This window comes from Narcine bancroftii, chromosome 13 (assembly GCF_036971445.1).
Source record: "Narcine bancroftii isolate sNarBan1 chromosome 13, sNarBan1.hap1, whole genome shotgun sequence".
Lineage (NCBI taxonomy): Eukaryota > Metazoa > Chordata > Chondrichthyes > Torpediniformes > Narcinidae > Narcine > Narcine bancroftii.
In genome coordinates this window covers 580,674-600,846 of record NC_091481.1, presented here as the reverse complement: position 1 = coordinate 600,846, position 20,173 = coordinate 580,674, and the positions used below count along the sequence as shown (strand labels likewise).

The 20,173-nt window shown below is 44.2% G+C and overlaps 1 protein-coding gene across 1 annotated transcript in view; it reads left to right on the top strand.

Annotated features, from left to right (window-relative positions):
* sema3ab (sema domain, immunoglobulin domain (Ig), short basic domain, secreted, (semaphorin) 3Ab) overlaps positions 1–20,173 on the top strand; it is a 158,461-nt gene that overhangs the window by 66,055 nt on the left and 72,233 nt on the right. Inside the window, exon 4 of the mRNA XM_069910005.1 lies at positions 9,337–9,399. Coding sequence (XP_069766106.1) covers positions 9,337–9,399 — 63 coding nt within the window. The remainder of the gene's footprint in view (positions 1–9,336; positions 9,400–20,173) is intronic.

Here is a 20,173-nt window from a genome sequence, read left to right as displayed (position 1 = left end):
TTAAAACTTTTCAAGTTTATATTTGCACAAGCATTCAGTGCACATACTCTGGTCACAGGAAAAAAATTGCACAATGTAAGATTTTTGGGCGCATTGATGACTAAAATTTAGAGGGAACATTTGATCTGCAGTCAGGAAGTTATTGGAGAAGACACACAGGGATAGCCTATCCTCACATCTGGGAAAGTGTAGACTTCAGGGACAAACGGCAAGACTTTGTGCAAGGATGGTTATGTCTTAGAAATTTGATTGACTTTAGGGTGGGGCTGGGGACAGTTGACCGGGGCAGGGCTGGGCATGTTGTCTACATGATTTGAGTAAAACTTTCAATAAGGTCCCTCATAGCACATTGGATAGATTTGAAAATTGGCTTGGCTGTGGAAGGCAGAGGAGAGAGTGCTGGAGGGGTGTTTTTCTGACTGTGGACACAGGGATCAGAACTGGGACTTCTGTGATTTAGATGAAAATGTAGATGGGCTAATTAGTAAATTTGAAGATGAGACAAAAATTGGTGGAGCTGTGGAGAGTGAGGAGGTTGTCAAAGGATTCAGCAAGGATGGAGGACCATTGAAAATGCAGGTGGAGAAATGGTAGATGGATTTTAATCCAGATGAATCCACCCAGCACAATTGATGTAGTGGTTAGCACAATGCCTTCATAGTGTTAGCGATCAGGACCAGGGTTTGAATCCTATGCTGTCTGTAAGGAGTTTGCATGTTCTCCCTGTGTCTGCATGGGGTCAACTTTCCACCCACTGTTCGAAGTGTACAGGTGGTGTAGCTTAATTGGGTGTAAATTGGCGGTATGGACTTGTGGGCTGAAATAGCCCTATTACTGTGCTGTTGGCCTAAAAATGTTAAATGTGAGGTCATGCACTTAGGAGGCCAAATTTAAGAGGAGAATGTATAGTAGGTGCTGGACCCTCAAGAATGGGTCGGAAAGGAGGTGTACAACATGATCTCCTTCATGATCTCCTTCATCAGTCAGGGCTCTGAGTATCAAAGTTGGGAAGTCGAGTTGCAGCTGTTGTAAAACTGATTGGGCAGCACAAAGTATTTCATTCAATTCTGGCAGCCTCATTTCAGTAAGGATGTGGAGGGTTTGAAGAGGGGGCAGAAATGATTCACTAGGATGTTGCCTGGATTGGAGAGAATGAGTTATGGGATGGTCAAACTTGGGTTGTTTACTGTAGAGCGACAGAAGCTGAGGAGAGACCTGGTGCAAGTTAATAAAATGATGAGTCCTAAATAGAGTACGAGTGATACAGGAAGCAGTGTGACCCAAATCGTCCATGCCAACCAAGATGGCATTCTGAGCTAGTCCCATTTGCCAGTATTTGGTCTGAATCCTTCTCGATCCTTTCTGTCCATAAATCTGTTTATCTTTTGCACATCTTTTTTCCCAAGGTGAAAACGTCAAATACAAGAGGGGATAGCTTACAGAGAAGAGGAGAAAAAAAATATTAAGAAGATTTGCAAGGGAGGATTTTACACAGAGTGGGGGGGGGGGGGGGTGATGGGTGGTTCCAGGAAGACACTGATGGGAAAGAGGTGGAAACAGTTATGATGGTTGCCTTCAAGAGACATTTTGGCAGGGTCATAAACAGGCTGGGAATAGAAGGGGATGAACTGTGTGCAGCCTAAATTGACATCATGGTCATCAGAGACGATGTGGGCGGAAGGCCCTACAATGAGTGTGCAGTACTGTCTATGTCCTATGTTCAACCTCCATTGAAGCTTTTCCATTGGAGTGAGAATGCTCCTCATTTCGAATGCTTTGATCTGAGCAATGTCACATTCATAAGTAAATGTCCCAATTGCTTTCTATGGGAGCTTGCTACGGGCTGCATTGTGCAGCACTTTCCAAACGTTCTTCATTATGTAAAGGTCTTTAGACAACCTGAGGCCATGAAGACTTGTTATAGTCAATTTATCGAACATTACACGCCTTGTTCCATTTCAAGAGGTTGTGTTGGTGTACACCCTCCACCCAGAGGCACTGTCTCCTTTGTCCACCAAAGCTCCAGTTCACACACCTGCTTCTGCAGTGAATGTTTCAGGTTCTGCATCCCCATTTAAACATCCAGCAGCAGTTCCCATCTTCCCGTTAGACAGAATCCTTCAACATGTTCCCATCTGCCCCTTAATTATTCCCCAGTTCATCCAAGTCTCTCCTCTGACGAGCTCACATTGGCTTGCTCTTCCATTGACACCTCTTGCCCAGATTACAGCTCAACGGAATGAAAAAAATGTAATCAGCAAAACTCTGCTGAGCTTCAGACGTGATTGTTCAATCAAAGATGTTCTTTTATTTTATTAAAGAGAACCGTGATGATTTTGCTGGGGCTGTTATCCAAAGTTTGAATCAGGTATATTAATATCGGTTGCCGTAATCGGGGGTTCTGTCTGTCCCGAATCCATCATCGCAGGGCCCTGTACCTGCTGAGAATTGTTAATGGTCAGCCAGCTGTTCCCTTCTCCATTAACTCATTACATCCAATTTGACACATGTTTGAGGATTAGTCACTCCATCGAGGACATCTACACGCTCTCTAGGCTGCTTTTTTAAGGTGGGATCTTAAAAAAAGCAGCCTCTATCCTCAAAGACCCCACCATCCAGGCCAGGCCCTCTTCACTCTGCTCCCATCGGGGAAAAGGTCCAGGAGTCTGAAGATGAGCACCCAGTGGCACAAGGACAGGTTCTTCCCCTCTACCCTCAGATTCCTGAATAATCAATGAACCAAAGAGACTGCCTCACTTTTGGTGTCCAATTATTGACATTATTGTTTTATTTTTTATAGAATTGACACAAGCTGATTGTAATATGAACGTGCACTGTGACACTGCCACAAAACAATGAATTTCTTTACTTGTTCATGAAAATAAATTCTGATTCTGCCCTTGTTGAAAGACATGCACACGTTCAAAGATCAAACAGCCAACTCTTCTATTCTTGTGTTCATTTCTTATTTTGCCAAACGTCTACCTGTTGACCCTTCCTGGCAATGCTTTGTGCTGTTCCACCTGTTGTACATATCGACCTGTTGGCACTGCTGCTCTCCTCATTCCTTTGTTCAAGAATGTATTTCCCTGCTGCCAGGACCCTCCCTGGAAGTCCACATTTGTATGAAAAAGATTCATTTCCCTTGAAGGGGGTCTTGCACCAGGATCAAACTGGGTTATGAGGAGACATTTCACTGAATGGAGGTGTCAAGTCCACGGAAGTTAGAAGGTTGGGAGAGATTTGATTGAACGTTTGCAGTGACTGAGAGGATCTGTTGGTGTCGAGAGAGAGCGGTCAGCGAGGCTGAATTGTGGCCCAACACAGTGCTCTTAGCAGTGACGTTAGGACTACAGCCTGTAGAGAAAGACTGGAATTCTTTTCCCACAGACTGCAAATGGCACTGAGGGAATTGTTGTTTTCAGTTCTGAGATTGGTGGGTGTGTAAATGTGAATGATGGAACATGCTGAAGGGACTCACAGGCCTCCTTCATTCCTGGCTTCACCATCTTTCTCCAACCTCTTGAACCTTCCTTTTGCAGGAAGTAATGGGTTAGCATTAGGAAGGGTCCTGCAGGGTGGAAAAGTTTAATTTTGGGGAATTTCTTGGATGGAATGAACAAGCTACAGCAAGTTGTGGCCTCACACACACTGATGCACTACCAGACTGAGACCACCTGCAAATGGGAGGAACAACACCTCATCTTCCATCTTGGCACCGTCAAACCAGACGGCATTAACATTGACTTCTCCCGTTTCCATTAAATTCCCCCCACCTAACCCCTGTCACCTTTCCCCCAGCTCATGCGTACACACTCTCTGTCCCTCTCCTGCTCTTTTTCCTTTTTCTGCTTCCTTTCACAGAACCAAAATCAATTCCCACCTTTCCTCTTATCATATCCAATTAACACCTTTTGACTCTTGGTCTGGACCCCTCCCTCTTCTGTCTTTATTCTGACGCCTTCCTGTTCTTTGCTTGAATCTTGAAGAAGGACTCAGGCCCGAAACGTCGGTAATATAGCTTTACCCCATGTGGGCACTGTGAGACTGGCTGAGATCCTTTAGCATTTCTGTGTTTTTATTCCAATCACAGCATCTGCAGACTTTTGAAGTTCTCTGCTCACAGCTGGTTGTTCATCAGGCTAAATGTGGCAGACTTTGCTTCTGGGAGAGAAATCAGCCCAGACTGAGGGGAACCATCGGATTGATCAGGAGAGCTGGAGTAATTGAAAATTAATTCATGGCTTTGTGTTGAGAAGTGAGTGGTTAACTGGGGACAGCATTTTATTCAGGCAGACAGGCTTCTCGTGCTTCAAGGCGGAATGTGAACCTGAATCAGCAATAACCCTTGCCTCATACTTCACGTGACTGTCTTTTGAGCTAAAAATTGACAGTCTGGAGGAATCAAGTTGCTTTATGAAGAGATGAGCTTTGTTGTCAGTTGTGCACATATTGAACACTCCATCACCTGCCCCTGCTCGACCTCGACTCTAACACTTTATCATTTAATTTCTCTCATCTGCTTTGTCCTTGTCAATAATCCACTTCCAGTTTTAACTTGCACTGCAAGACAGACACTGAAATACAATTGCCACCAGCCAGTCACACCCATCCCACACACCAACAATTATCCAGCCACCTGCTTACGGCAACTCCACAAGTTCCCACTGACAACCTTTGTGTCTTTATTGTTCCTGGCTATTCAACCATTCCTGTGTTGCTGAACTGGAGGACGATAAAATAAACCCAGAAAATTACCTTCCAATTGTTTTAACTTTACCTGTGGCTGTTACAATTGCTAGCTGAGCCTCTGTCCCCTCTGACAGATCTCTCTCCTGTGATTGAGTGTCACCTTCCGATCCTGAACAAGATTCCACAAGCTGGAAGGGTTGAAAAAAATGATTCTCGAGGATGTTACTGAGACTGTGGTGAGGGCGCTGGTGGTATAAGGAGGGAGTGGACTGGTTGAGACTTCTATCCCTGGAGTGAGGAGGCTGAGGGGGGACCTTATCAAGGTTTACAAAATTACAAGGTACACAGATAAATGAATGGCTATTTGTCTTTTTCCCAAGGGGAGTCTAAAACCAGAGGGTTTGGAATTTAAGGTGAGAGGAGAAAGGTTTGAAAGGGACCTGAGGGACACCTTCTTGATATAGATGGAGGTGGGTGTATGGATTGAGTTACCAGAGATGGGAACAATTATGATGTTTGATAGACATTTAGACAGGTACACAGATAGGAGAGGTTTGGAAGGATAAGTGCTGAACGCAGGCAATTGGGCCTAATTTACATAGGCAACTTAGCTGGCATTGACAAGTTGTTTTGTACTATACAACTCGGATCTGATTTAAAAAGACTTCCCACCAAGAAAGACATGATATTTTCACCATGAATTCAAATGCAGTGAGGGAAAGATGAGAAATTTTAAAATTGAAACAAAGATTGACAAGGAGAGAGGTCAACTTCACATTCTCACATGACTTTGTGATGGGATAATATGTTAATTTGTGCAATTACTACGAAGGAAGGTATTAGATTTCAGACTTCTGACATTGGAATACCATGTCTTCTTAGACATATTGTCACAGTACATACATGACATCACGTACAACCCTGAGATTCTTTTTCCTGAGGGCCAGGTAGAATTACCATTTATTGGTAGTGCAAAAAAAACTACACAACGTGCAGATGTAAACATATAAAGAACTGTGAACAGATAACAAATGTAAAGAAAGTGTGCAATACAGAGAGAATAAAAAAATCTACACCATCAATTTTTCACTGTTGTGAGTCCATCCTGATGGACTGTATCTTTAACAATCAATTAATCGGCTAATCTGAATAATCCTACCAATGAAAGAATATCTAATTGGAGGATCGGTGTTAGCATGGGAAATGATGCAGTGGGGCATGTTGGACTTCTGTGCCAGGCATGTGTCCTTTGGGATACCTTGAGCTGCCTGTCTTGTGCAGTGAGGAGATTTGGGGATGTCAGGCAAGGCCAGCACTTGTTGTCTATCCTTATTGGATAGTGGATAGTCGCTGACAACCACAGGGGTTTGGAGTCATGGGGCTACACCATAGATGGTGGATGATTCTCTTCACAAAGCTAGGCCCAGCTCACCTCCGATCATTGCCTCCTGGCTTCCACAAGTTCCAGATACATTTCATGATTTGTTCTGGTGTCATTTGAAGTTGTACCTCTGGAGAAATGGCCCACGTCACTGGAAGGACTTTCTACATTCATCACGAGGCTTTCCCTCTGGACTTATATTGCTGATTTTATTGTCTGCATTTTGTTGATACATATGCACCTGCCCACACTGGTTATGTTGAAAGGTTATCAGTCGAAATACTTGTACTTTACACCTTATTTCAATATTTTCTGCTCAATTAAAGAAACTTCTTTTGCCCACTAATCCTCTGCAGATGTAAATATTAGGCATCAATCTAAACCAGTTCTTTGAACAGAGTGTCAAACAGCCCACACACAGACCAGTCAATTCTGAAGGAGAAGCGAGATGCACTTGACCGTAGCTGAAAGCTCTTAGCTGATCTCAATCACTCACTCATTGGCAATGATAGCATTACATTCCTGTCCAGACAACCCAATTCAAAGCAAACATTGATGAATTGTCTGCAGGGTTGCATTTTGAATTTCTCTATCAATGAACTCGATGAATCAAATGTAAATATTCCATTTCAAACAAAATGGGTAATTATGACAATGTCGGATTTGGATTTCCGAGGTAAGGATTAAGAGAGTTCTACTTTTCCAGTCTTACTTTTATATCGAAGATATGAAGATAGTTCTTACTCTTCCATTTAAATATTGTCGAGGGTCTTCATGAAATTCCTGGCCTGAGTTTCCAAATACTGTTGACAACCCGTGTCCAGGGCAGCCATTCCAGCAGACCCAGGAGTACACTGGGCAGCCTGAGGGGGCCACTGTTCCATGGCTGCATGCCGCCAGGAATCCCACAGCAGGCTGCAGCAGGACACTTCCAGTGCAGGAGGGCCAGTGAGTGGCTGAGCAGGAGGCAAGAGTTTCCTGACCTTGAGAAAGGGGAGGTCAATACAACTCATGCTACTGATATTTCGGAGTCTGGGCCATTGACACGGACATTAATACATTGCAGATATTCAGTGTAAATGAACAAACATGGAGTCTAAGTAATTTCAGAAGTCGTAGAAGACGTGAAAATTATGACTTTCACATTAAAAATGCAAACTTTGTATTTGTCAAATTAGCTGAAGTGAGAGCAGCAAAAGTAATGCTTGAAAGTTAAGTTTAGCAGCAATTAAAGTCATTTTAAGAAGCATTTATCATGCTTTAAAGATGTCAGAGTACAACACATTAATGATTTTAGGAGATGCATTAATTTGTTGCAAGGTTTATTCCTGGCACTTTTAACCATTATTGAATTATCAGTAAAGCTTATGGTGATTAATTATTCCTTGCAGCTATTAATAAAAGCCAACACTAGGTGATAAAATCCTTGAGGAAGGGCTCAGGTCCGAAACGTTGGTAACACATCTTTACTTCTGATGTGAGACCAGCATCTCTCTTAGGTATTTCCTTTTTCTCTGCTCAATGAGGAGCATGAATGGGATCACCGAGGTCCTGAACTTCCCACACTGGCTCTCTCACCAAACCTTCCACGTGCATTATGGGGAGCATCATTGTTTCCCTCTCTGTTCCTGTTGGTGGATTTTGAGGTGGTCACATTGTAATATACAACATATGAGCTCATCCATGCCACTGCTTTTGATAATATCTGTTCCCTTGCTGTCCCTCTGCAAAGTCTGTTCCACCTTTCTCCTGCCTCCTGGGTGGCATCCTGCCCAGGGAAAATCTGCTTTTGGGTGAAATATCGAAACTCCTGAAATGGGGAAGGTGGAAATGGCTATTAGCTTTGAAGTCCAGAGCATTTTCTGAGCTTCCTGAGGAGGAACTAGGCAGTGACGACCCAGAGTTCTGCATAATACAAAGATGCTCAGCTTTAAACCTGTCAACTCTCAGCTGGGCTGCAAGGTTCAGAAATTGTACCGCCAAAATTTCCAACTTATTTTAATTCATTTGTACCACCTTGGCATGGAACAACAAACATGGAATCTTTGCCCAATTTGTTAATCCCGCAAATGAATTTCACAATATTCAAGGCAGGCTGTCCTTCACATCTCTTTCAAGCATCCTTGTGTATCTGGAAGATATCTGATGTGGCCCCAACATGGATCTCCTTTGCTCTGGAGATCACTCCATAAATCTGTCTCACTTTCCTTCTGTAAGATGGTCCTCAGAACCTTCCTCTCATCTCCTCTAAAAGCTGAAGTCAAATTTGCTGGCAACACTCCTGAGAAGGCCCTTGTGTCTGTTAAAGGTGCAACACAATTGTGTGTTATTGTTTTTTTAAAGATAACCAGCATGTTGGAGGCCAACATGATGCAAAATGTTTCCAGTCTCAGAGGCTGCATGAGTTTTCCCTTGGGACTCCGGTTTCCTCCCGCCTTTGAAACGTACATGGAGTGTAGTTGGGCAGCACGGATTCATGGGCCGAAATGGCCTGTTACTACTTTATGTCTACATTTAAACATAGTGGATCAAAGTATACACGTCTCTTGGTTGTGTACAAAATCTTTAAAAGTGCAAACTCTGCCAGGACTCTCCCCTCTGTACAAAGTGAAGGGAGGGAAGTTTAGGGGAGATGTCAGGGGTAAGTTTTTTTACAGAGAGTTGTGGGTGCCTCGAATGCATTGCCAGGGATGGTGGTGGAGGCTGGAACATGAGGGGCATTTAAAAGACTCTTGGACAGACACATGGATGAAAGAAAAATAGAGGGTTACAGAGTAGGAATGGTTTAGTATGTTTTGGTAGGAATATATAGGTTGGCACAATATTGAGAGCTGAAGGATCTGCACCATGCCATATGTTCTATGTTCTCTAGCCCCTATCCTAGACGAACTAGTCCCCATACTCCTATCGGTCGTACATCTCCTGCCAGAGGTGATCCTACAGCACGTGGGCTTTTATCTGCACTTAACCTTTGCAGAATTCTCCACACTCTTCCTGCTTCCACTCCTGTCTGCTAGTCAGCCTGTCTCACCAATCATATGACCAAAACATCCTAATGGCCTGCTTGACTTTGCCCCTCTGGGACTTTAGCTCCACTTCCTGTCCACTAACCGTGGGCCAATTACATCCTTCCTGGGAAAGTTCTGAAACATTTGGCATCTCATCACAATTACTTTCTGGAAAATGAAAATTGAAAGTCAATGGAAGGTTGATACAGTTCTATGAAAAAAATTAATAGTTCCATTTCCTGGTTGATCTTTCAGATTGTGTGGCCTCCGACGCCTGCACGAAGAGATGAATGCAAGTGGGCCGGGAAAGACCTCATGGTAAGGATGGTACTTGTAACCTTCACCCTCAGTAACTGTTGACGTCAGTGAAGGGCAGATAAAAGTTGGAAATCTCAGCACACAGGTGGCGAGAGGAACCCACAATTAGGTCTCCCATTCCCCCCACAGCCTGACATGGTGAAAGTTTCTGGCATTTATTCCACCTGCAGTATTTTTCCTTTTCAAATTTTTCTGTCCTTTCACCTTACGATTGGGACCTTATTTTACATGCAGTCAATTTGTAGCAGATGCCAGCCAATGCCATTACGTGCATGAAGAATTTGGTGTGTAATTTTGTAGCCCCTTCACAGATAAACCCCCTACCCTGGGAGACCACAGTGCCCAAGCGGTTGTGAAATGGGCCGGGACATGTTCTGACTCATCTGTTCTGACTTGCTGAATTACCACTGATAATATTTCACATTTGTCTGTTAATCCAAATGTCACACCTTCAAATCTGGTGTCTCTGACATCAATCAGAAATGTACACCTTTCTTCCAACTAATAAACCATCACCATTTAGTATAGCTTCTAATTTTACACATGTTATGACCTGAATTACAATGTCTTTTCCTCAACAAAAAGTGAATAAATATTAGCAAGTAAGTCTTTAACAAGCAACGATTGTTCATGTAATAAAATAGTTTTGCCTGGAGGCCACAAATCCGAGATTCTGTTTGATGAGATGTAATTAAAATGTAAGATCATCCTTAGATTTCAACTTGAATGAAAGAAATTATACATTTTATAATATGGGCTCTGAGCATTGTAGGTTTGATGGAACCACAGGCAGATCTTGATCGCTTGAGGGCAAACCTCCTATGAAACACACCTAACTTTCACTCAGCAAGCTTCTCCAAGTTGGTGCTTAGGAATGTATTGGTACGCTGGGTCTTTCCTGAGGACAACAGATCCAGTCCATTCTTCCGGAGGCACACTGGCAAGGCTGATGAAACTGAAAGTATTGCCAGGTCCTAAGACTGACTCGTTCTGTCTGAAAGAGGAAGAGGCAAGGACTTTCTCTCCCATAGTTTGTCTTTCTGTGTGTTGGTATATGTTTATATAGCCTCCTGTCAGCAACTTCAGGCTCACTAACCCTTTGGAGTCCATGTCCTGGTTTTCAGGGACCACCAACAGTGCATGTACTCTGTGTCCACATTTTCCAGGACTGGTTTTATACCCAACCACCAGCTGGTTCATACTGGTGTTCATACTGTAGTTTACCCATGGTCCCAGACCTCAAAAAGTTGGCACATTCTGGCATAATTTTGGATTTAAAAAAACCCCACAGAAATCCGCACATTAAATAGAAAGCCACAAGGTTAATCATGACCGTGGTCCAACTGTTCAAGAAATGATTCAAATTCATTCCCAACTGCTTCCTCTATCCCAGGAGATGCTCAGGCCTTAGTAGGTGGATAGGAATCTGGCATAGACCATCACTCTGTGCCGTCAGTCAGTGTCCAGGTCCCAGTGATCCCGTGGCTACAGTATCTGTCCTGGCTTTGGTCCCCACCTGAGTCAACATCGAGCTCTCCCTGGTCGTACCAGCCTCCACCGCCATGGCCAGACCTCTCAATCTCTTGATGACTAGCATCTCGAACCCCCCCCCGTGATTGTGACCACCAGGTGACGCGAGTCTGAAACCCTTCCCACTGTGGATGGAAGAAGGTTCTTCACCGCAATCTTTTTCCAATTTTCAGATGCTGGGGTTCAATGCATGGCACATTACCCTGGGCCCGAAATTTGGATACTGCGTGACCTCTTGAGTTTCTCTGGCATGTTTGTGTATCACCTTTCCAGCTTCTATATCGTTATCGTTGACTACAGGCTGTTTGCTCCATTTTCATCTGTTTATTTTTCAAACATTCTGGTTTTCTCATTTGAAAGTTGAGCATGAGCTGTGCTCATTTGAAGTGTCCATCCCAGTGGCCTCCCACAATTCATCCCACCTGGCTCCATGGGAAGTTCCAGATTTTGCAGCAGGAAAAAATCTTAATTGGCTTTAATATTAACATTAATTCATTGTTTAACACAATTCACGAACCAACGAAAGCTCTGTAATTGGCTAACAAGTGGAAGTTAATTTAATTTTAGACAGTTCAGCTCCCTGTTAAGGAGATTATGTCACCCAGTGAAGGATCAGCCCGTGAAGTAATTTGCATAAACTCTTCACTGAAAGATTGTTGTTTGAAGTAATAATCTACCCATAAGTAAGGTAATGAGATATGAAGTTACCCACCCCTGAGGAAGGACATCGGGTGGTATAAATGTGTTGTGGTCTCTGAAATGAACCTTGAATAAATTCTGCAGATATTCTTCCTCAAACATTGCGTGGAGGCAGCAATGTGATTAAATTGCTGGAAGTTTTGTGTTAAGCAGAACTTATGGGAGGCGAGGGGTGAGTAAAAATTATTGGTCTTCTCAGGGATCACCCTCACCATTTGAACTGAAGCTCAAACTGGTTTATTGAAGGTAAACATTACAATAGGGTTTGCTCACATGAGTCAAGGGCAGGTTCTGCCTCACTGAACGGACAGATATTGGCTGAAGCGTGTGAACACTGTGGCTTGTTGGGCACGTCTGAATTGCCTGGAACAGTGTGTAGTTTATCGGTTGTTGTTCTCACAGGAAGATTAATGGGCTTTACTGTTGGCATCTTGGTTCAACCTTCTGCTGGGTATGGTCAAAATTATAGTGGTAAACCAGGAATCCATAGATGTTGGGGTCAAGTGCAGGGCACACGAACGTTGGAGAGACTCAACAGGTCTTGCAGCATCCACGGGACTGAGCCCTTCATCAGGAGTGCTGAAAGGTGACACCGGAAGGGTTCAGGCCGAAACACAGAGTACCTCTTGCCTGCTGAGTATCTCCAGCACTTTTACAGTCCAAGCGTGTGCTGTGTTTTCGTCAGGCGCAGGTTGCTTCCAGCGAGAGAGGATGTCACGGCCGCACACTTAACATGTGCATTGAGTAGAGCTGGTGATGCATCCGTGACGATGCGGGGGAAATGCATCATGCCTACACAGGGTTGGAAGGAGGAGATAAAGGAGTGTCATGGTCATCTGCGGGTCTCCAGTGAGTCATTGGGGGGGGGCGAGGGCTTTGTGGGTGAAAGGCTGCTGGGAAGAAGGTGGTTGATGTCAAGTGAAGTAAAATGTCAACACAGGTTTTCGCTGAAGACAGTTGTGTGTGTCCTTTTGATGGGTTGTGCAGCATGATTTGAGCATTTCCTACAAAAGTACAGAAAAAATGCGGAGGCATATTGTTGGAATCTGAGAGCTGAGTTCTGGGGAGAGATTGGGGTGTGAAGGGCTGAGGGGTAATCTTAGTCTTAAAGCTTGAGGGGCATCGATAGGGTAGTTAGCCACAGTCCTTTTTCCTAGGGTAGGAGAGCCCAGGAATAGTGGGCATAGGTTTAAGATGAGAGGGGAAAAGAGTTGAAGGAGATGAGAGGGGTGGTGGGTACATGGAACGAGCTGCTAGAAGAACTGGTCCAGGTGGGACAATAACAATGCTTAAAAGACATTTGGGCAGATACAGGGACAAGGGAGAATTTGTTGTATATGGGTCAAGGGTAGGTGGATCAGCATAGATTGTGTACTTGGCCAGCGCAGAGCAAGAGGGCTGAGTGGTCTATTTCTGTGCAGTCGAGCTCTGAGCCCATGAAACTAACAGGGGAGAGCTTTCACAAACTGCCAGCCTGCTCCAGTGAAAGCAGACGTTCAACTCCACAAGAATATTGTAAGTGGCAGCTTTTGAAATGCAGTAAAACCTCTGGTATACAGCACCTGTGGAGATAGGCAGATGGTGGGTAAGTGTATTTTCTGGTTGCTTGAGATTGCATGGTTGTTTGGATTGGTGAACTAACAACAAGGCAAGCCAGTATTTTCCTTGATATTTTTGCTGGTTGCTTGCTGCTGTTGGTGGTTTGAATTCCAGATACCAGGGGCTTTGTTGTATTTCTGTTACTGAAAACAGATACAGTTGTAGAGTTTGAGGCCTATAGAAAGCCACACGAAGGAGATGATTAGATAGCGATAAAGGAACAAGCAGCAGAGCTTCAGTTTGATTTGGACATCAGGTCTGGCAGAGACATGTGGGCTGAAGGGCCAGTTCCTGTACTGTTCTATGTTCTGTGCACATCCCTCGAGTGATCCAACAGGCATTCCCACAGATCATGGTTGACGTAGTGGTTAGCGCAACGCTGTTACAGCATTAGCGATGGGGTTTGAATCCCGCACCGTCTGTAAAGAGATCGTACGTTTTCCCTGTGTCTGCAAGTTTTCCCCTGGGGCTCTGATTTCCACCCATCTACTGGGTTTGTTGGTCAATTAGGTGTAATTGAGTGGTATGGGGTCTTGGGTCAATAGGGCCTGTTACCGTGCTGTATATCTAAATTTAAAAATTTTAATTTAATTTACAAAAAACAAAATTAAATTAAAAATATTTACCTTGGAAGCACTCAGAGTTACGAAACAGAGGAAAGAAGAAGGAGACCAGCACCTTGGTGGTGGGTCTAGGTGTCTTCTGTCAAGCAGCAAGTGACTCATCTGTGGGATGCTCTCTGAGAGATTGACCACTGTTCCAGATACCCACTGGGATGAACTAGTTTCATCGCTGCATTATACATTCATCTGGTTTGTTGAATGTAATCAAGAAATATGAGGTGTTAAAACATGAGGCTGGAGAAACTCAGCGGGTTAAACCGTGTCCTTTATGTAGCAAGGATAAAGATACAGAACCAACGTTTCAGGCTTGAGCCCTTCATCAAGGTCTGGGCAAAATATAGACAGGTGCCCTCAACGAAGGGCTCAAGCATTGGTTCTGTATCTCTATCTTTGCAACATTAAGGACACTGTTTGACCTGTTAAGTTTCTCCAGCGTCGTGTTTTTACTTCAATCACAGTGTCTGCAGAGTTTCGTGTTTTACTCTCAATCATAAGGTGTTGGGAACACAGGAGGCCAAACATAAACTTGAGGAGCAACATATCACATTGGTCTTGGACAGCCTTAAACCCGATGCCACGAACATGGATTTTTCCAGCTTTCCGTACCCTTGTCCCCTGGTTCCACTCTTTCCTTCTTTATCTCCACCTGTACTTACTTTTATTTTCCTCTTTCTAACACTTATCTCCCCCTTCCCCCACTCCCTCTACCTCACAACTTCGGTCCTATCTGGGTCCCTCCCTCAGTTCTTTCCCCAAATTAGACATGAACTTTCACCTTTTCCATCTTAGTCTGGATAAAGGTCCCAACCCAAAATGTTGACTGACCATTTCTCCCCACAAGATAATTTCTCCCCAAAACTCCATAATCTATTGGAGCAGAAATAGGCTATTCAGCCCATCTGATCCATTTTCCTACTCAACCCCACTGCCTGGCCTTCTCTCCATACCCTTTGATGCCCTGGCTAATCAAGATCCCATCAATCTCTGCCTTAAATACACCCAATGACCTGGCTCCATAACCACCTGTGGCAACATATTTCATGGATTTTCCACCCTCTGGCTGAAGAAATTCTTTCCCATCTCTGTTCTAAGCAGACGCGCTTCAACCCTGAAGTAGTGCCCTCTTGTCCTAAACTCTCCCACCGTGGGAAATAACCTTTCTACATTGACTCTGTCCACGCCTTTGAATGTTGACTGACCCTTTGTTCCCATGAATGTTGACTGATGAGCTGCCTCCCTCCAGCTCGGTGTTTCTTCAAGATTCCAGCATCTGTAAGTCTTTCTCATCAGAACAACATCTTTTCGCTGATAACCGAATGACTGACCGATGCCTCAGACGGTCGCTGATATAAAAAGGTGTTTAATCTTAAAACTTCTTCACTTGGCGAAGTAGAACGCTCACTGTGCCTTGATGAAGGGCTCCAGCCTGAAATGTTGGTTCTGTATAAAGGACCCTGACCAGCATTGAGTGATTACTTAAGCCACGTTGTCTGCAGACTTTCGTGTTTTGTTGATTGTACCTCTGTCTCTTGTCAATGCAATGCCACCAAACATCTGGTTCCAGACTGAGAAAAAAATATTAATGCTCATTCCTGAGATAAAAATGTTTAGCTGGAAAACATTAGATGCTCTTTGAGAAATTCAGAAGCAAAAGAAATTAAACGATTGTTGGAAAAAGATCAACAATTTTTCCTGCATGAATTTTAAAAAATATCTTTAAGATGTCAACAGTTTACTTTCAAGTCAAATCAGTTAAGAGCAAGTTCACGGCTAGTGACTGTAAAGGGGTAACTGGAGTCAATATTAAATGGTACTCTGAGTGGTTTTAGTGAATGGTCCCAGATGCCTGAACATTCTCCTTTACAATGTAACCAGGTTGCCATGACTTCCAAAAGATTCTGTTTTAAAATTCAGATACTGAATTTTGATCAAAAGGTTCATTTTTAACCCTAAAATTATAATTAATGGCCTCGGGCAAAGAGGTTCAAAGGTAAAATTCTAAAACCTGTCAGTCAAACGGGAGGAGGCATGGAGGAACGGTGGGGAGGGAGGGGGGATAGTAAGGAGGGAGGGAGGGGAGGAGGGGGAAGGCGGGGACGGTGAGTAGGGAGGAGGTTGGCCAGGGGGTAGACGATGAGGAGGGAGGGAGGGGGTGGTCGGTGAGGTGAGGAACAGTGAGGTGGGAGGAATGGTGCCTGATGGAGAAGAGGGAGCTGATACAGTATCAACCTTCTCTCTCCTTTGGCCCTTCCTTGTGGACCATCATATGACTGGATCGTACTGATAACTTAGAAAGCCGACAGATGCATTGCTGGGAACGTCAGGTGATTCCGATCAGTCTTACTGAAAACAAGTTGATTTTAAGACTCTCTATTAATGTTAATTCATGGAAGGTGCAGAATGATGTAATTCAAGGATTTCAAATAGAATGCAACTAATATTTCTGCTCTGAATGTCTTAATCAAGATGCCATGGCCCTCTCGCAGATGATTTTATTCTCTGGCAATTTGCTTGTACCTTAAACGTGTTTATACAGATGTATTTTTGTTTTTCTAACTGGCCGGGGAAGGTTGCATGATGCTTAATCAGTGTTCGAGATCTTGAAGGTTTGCTTGGGGATTAGCTTGTGTGTTACCTCATAGAACTGTTCGTGTTGGCTGTCAGTAGGCCTATGATTAACACAAATCCTTTCCACGCCAATGCATTCCAATTATCATTAAGAAAACTTTCTTGACATTTTATTAAAGTGTCAGAGGAAATGTTTGTTATCTGCAATAGGGCAAGACTGTTCCCTCAACACAAATGAGTTTGCTACTGCCTTGTATCACACATGAGTTCAACAGTTAGTGGAAGAAATGGTTCAAAGTGACAGAGTGATGATACTTTTTATACTAACAAGTGTTGGTTCAGAGCTCATGTCACTGATTCCACCCTGTAAATCTCTAGGGGAGTGTCCTGGTCTGAAACACCTCTGTTCCAACTTGTGGAGGTCACGTCAGAAGCTGTGTTAGTTCCACACTGCCCCAAAGGAAACACCAGCACTTCACCGATGTTCTCAGTGCAGTTCGAGTTTCCTTTCATTAAAATTAACAAGTGTCCATCATTGATCAATGTCTCTGCATCCACTGTACATGCAATTCTTTGAGTGTCTGCATCCCTGTGCTCGAGATGCCTTGGTCCCATGGTTGGCCTGCTGATGTGTGATGTTTTGCCTTTGTCACATCATTTATTACATCACATTATCTAGACCTGCCAAATGTTTGATGGTGATGATAAAATTCCCAGAAGAGCCTTTGCACCAGTTGTATTTCCCCAACTCTACTTTCGAAGCCCCTCCAGTTCTCCACAAACAGCCCTAATGGACTCTGCTCCCTTCAACCTGACCCTGCTTCTCCAAGAGTTCTAGGCTTCTCTTGCACGTGCAGACTTGTTGGGAGCAAATCATGGCATGTGGTTCTGAGGTCACGCTGGCCCTGTCTGCACGGGGAAAACCTGAAGATGGTAGACTTGGCATTGAGTTTGTAGGTCTGTGTCGTTAAGGAAATAGGATGTCACTGATATAGAGGTCAATGTGGGGGTGGGGAAAGAATGGAATAAGGTGGCAGACAAAGGGAAGCTCAGGATCAGAAGCCTAGTAGCCTGAATATGCCTGAGATTATCTGATCTCAGGCCTGGTCAGTACTTGGAGGGGAGACCGCCAGGAACACCAGGTGCTGGACAAAGTGGAGACTCTGTGTCTGCCTTACGGTCGACCAAAGTTAAAGAATTTCATGTATGTTACATTCTAAATATAGTAAAATGTGACAATAATGGAACCTTCACCATTTCCTTGCCAATGGGAGCTGGGTGGTCAGGAAAGCAGTCGCCCAATCCGTTTTGTGTTTCCATTGCAGAGGATTCACATTCTACTCACCAAATGCAGTCGACCAGATTGGTATATGTTTGAGTCAGTCATTGCTTCACCAGGAAGGACCTGTGTCACAGGATGATGGGAGGGAAGGGGTGAAGGGACAAGCATTGCATTTGCATTTCCTGTGGGTGCGTGGGTATTGATAGAATTTATTGTCATTTCTACAAGGCAGTGTAACAACCTGACTTGCTGCTGCTTCCCAGTGATTGGAAACACACCTCACATTAGAACAGAAGAAAGAATAAAAAAATAAGAATGAAAAAGAAGAATAAATGATCACAGTTGACTGATGGTGCAAACACCACTGAGATAGCAAGACAGACAGATGTTTGGTGGCCTTGAAGTCATGTTTTGGTGACAGTAGTTCAGGCAGGTTCTAGCATCTGTTGGGGAGAAGTTGTTTGAGCCTGACGTGTGGATCTTCCGGCCTCTGTTCCCTCCGCCTGACGGTAGCAGTGAGGAAGTTGTGACCAGGGTGACAGGTTCTACATGAGGTTGACTGTTTGTGATCACAGAGGATGCAAAAAAACACCCAGGACACTGGTGGGTTCCTTTTGTGTCACTCATTGTTCTCCCTGCCTCTGCCTTCTTCACGCGACCCCTCCACCCTCGCCACCTCCACTGCCTTTTCACTGACCTCCGCCCACTTCCATCTCCATTCTCCCTTACCTTCACCTCCATCCTCCCCTCCCCCACCCCCTCTACATCCACTCGCTCACCTTAACCTCCATCCTCCCCTCCCCACCCCCTCTACATCCACTCGCTCACCTTAACCTCCATCCTCCCCTCCCCCACCCCCTCTTCATCCACTCCCTCTACATCCACTCCCCCACCTTCACCTCCACCCTCTCCTCCCCTCCCAACCTACCTTTTCCACCAATCCCCCAGATGCCCAGTTAACTGTCATTATAAAATGTTTACAATGACACAAAGCACAAGAGGGATGGGAAGAGGTTGCCCTTTTGCCTTTTGATGTATTTGTGATATGAAACATTGTGATTTATAGATGAAGGGGTGTTGTTGTGATGTTGGTTTGTGGTGCCAGTGTTGTGACCAGGCTAGTCCGAACGACAGCACTGACCATATCCACGTCAGCACTCGTCACAGTCAACAAGTTAAATCCCACACTTTCCATCATTTCCTGCAAAGTTTCCTTGATAATAACAACACAGTTTTGAGAAGTTTCCACAGCGTTTGAGTCTGGACCATTCCCCAGATGAGATTCAGTTTGAAGGATGACCCGACATTACCTCTGCCCAATGAAGAGAAGCTGGACGGACTCAGTGGGTCAGGTCCCATTTGTGGGTGGAAGTAATCAGTCAACATTTCTGGTTGTGACCCTTTCCACAGAATCTTATCAGACAAGCCTCCACATGTCCACTGTGGAATCCATCCAATGATTCTCTTCTGTCGCATAATCCCTCCACTTTCAGTCTCCCAAGGTGGGAGATAGGTTCATTCTTATAAATAACCATAGAACATTACAGCACAGAAAATTGACCCTTCTAGTCTGTGCCGAACTATTATTCTCCCTGTCGCACTGATTGGTACCCAGTCTCTAGTCCTTCATACTCCTCTCATTCATGTGCTTCTCCAAATTCTTCTCAAATATTAAAACTGAGTCTGTATTCACCACCTCAGCTGGCAGCTCATTCCCACCTCTCTGTGTGAAGAAGTTCCCCCTAATTTGAAAAATGTGAATTTTAAAAAATTTAGACATCAGCCTGATAACAGGCCATTTCAACCCACGAGACCGTGCTGCCCAGTTACACCCAATTGACGTTCAACCCCTGGGACGTTTTGAATGGTGGAAGGAAACTAGAGCCCCCGAGGAAAACCCACGCAGACACAGAGAGAATGTGGAAATTCCATACAGAGAAGATGGGTTTTGCACCCTGATCCCGGTCACAGGCGCTGTAACAGTGTTGCGCTAACCACAACACTAACCCTGTCTCCTCTCTTTCTCCCTTTTCATACTTGACTCGTGTCCTTTGCTTTGTATCTCACCTACCCTCAATGGAAAAAGTCTGCTTGGATCTACCCTGTCAAACCCCTTCATAATTTTAAATACCTTTATCAAATCTCCCTCATTCTTCTATGGTCCAGGGAATAAAGCCCTAACCTGTTTAACTTTTCCCTGTAACTCAGTTCCTGATGCCGTCTCCTCCCCCCACCCCCTGCATATCTGAGTAAATCTTCTCTGCACTCTATCATTAATATCTTTCCTCTAGTTTGGTGACCAAAACTGGACACAATCCTCCAAATTTGGCCTCACCAATGTCTTAAACAAATTTATAATTCCAAGTCCATTGGATATTCCTTTCTTAACATCATAGAGATGTCATGTGCCTCGTGTAACGGTCTTCTGCTTGTTTCTAAAGCTGCACTTGCATTGGGACTTCGATCCATTAAA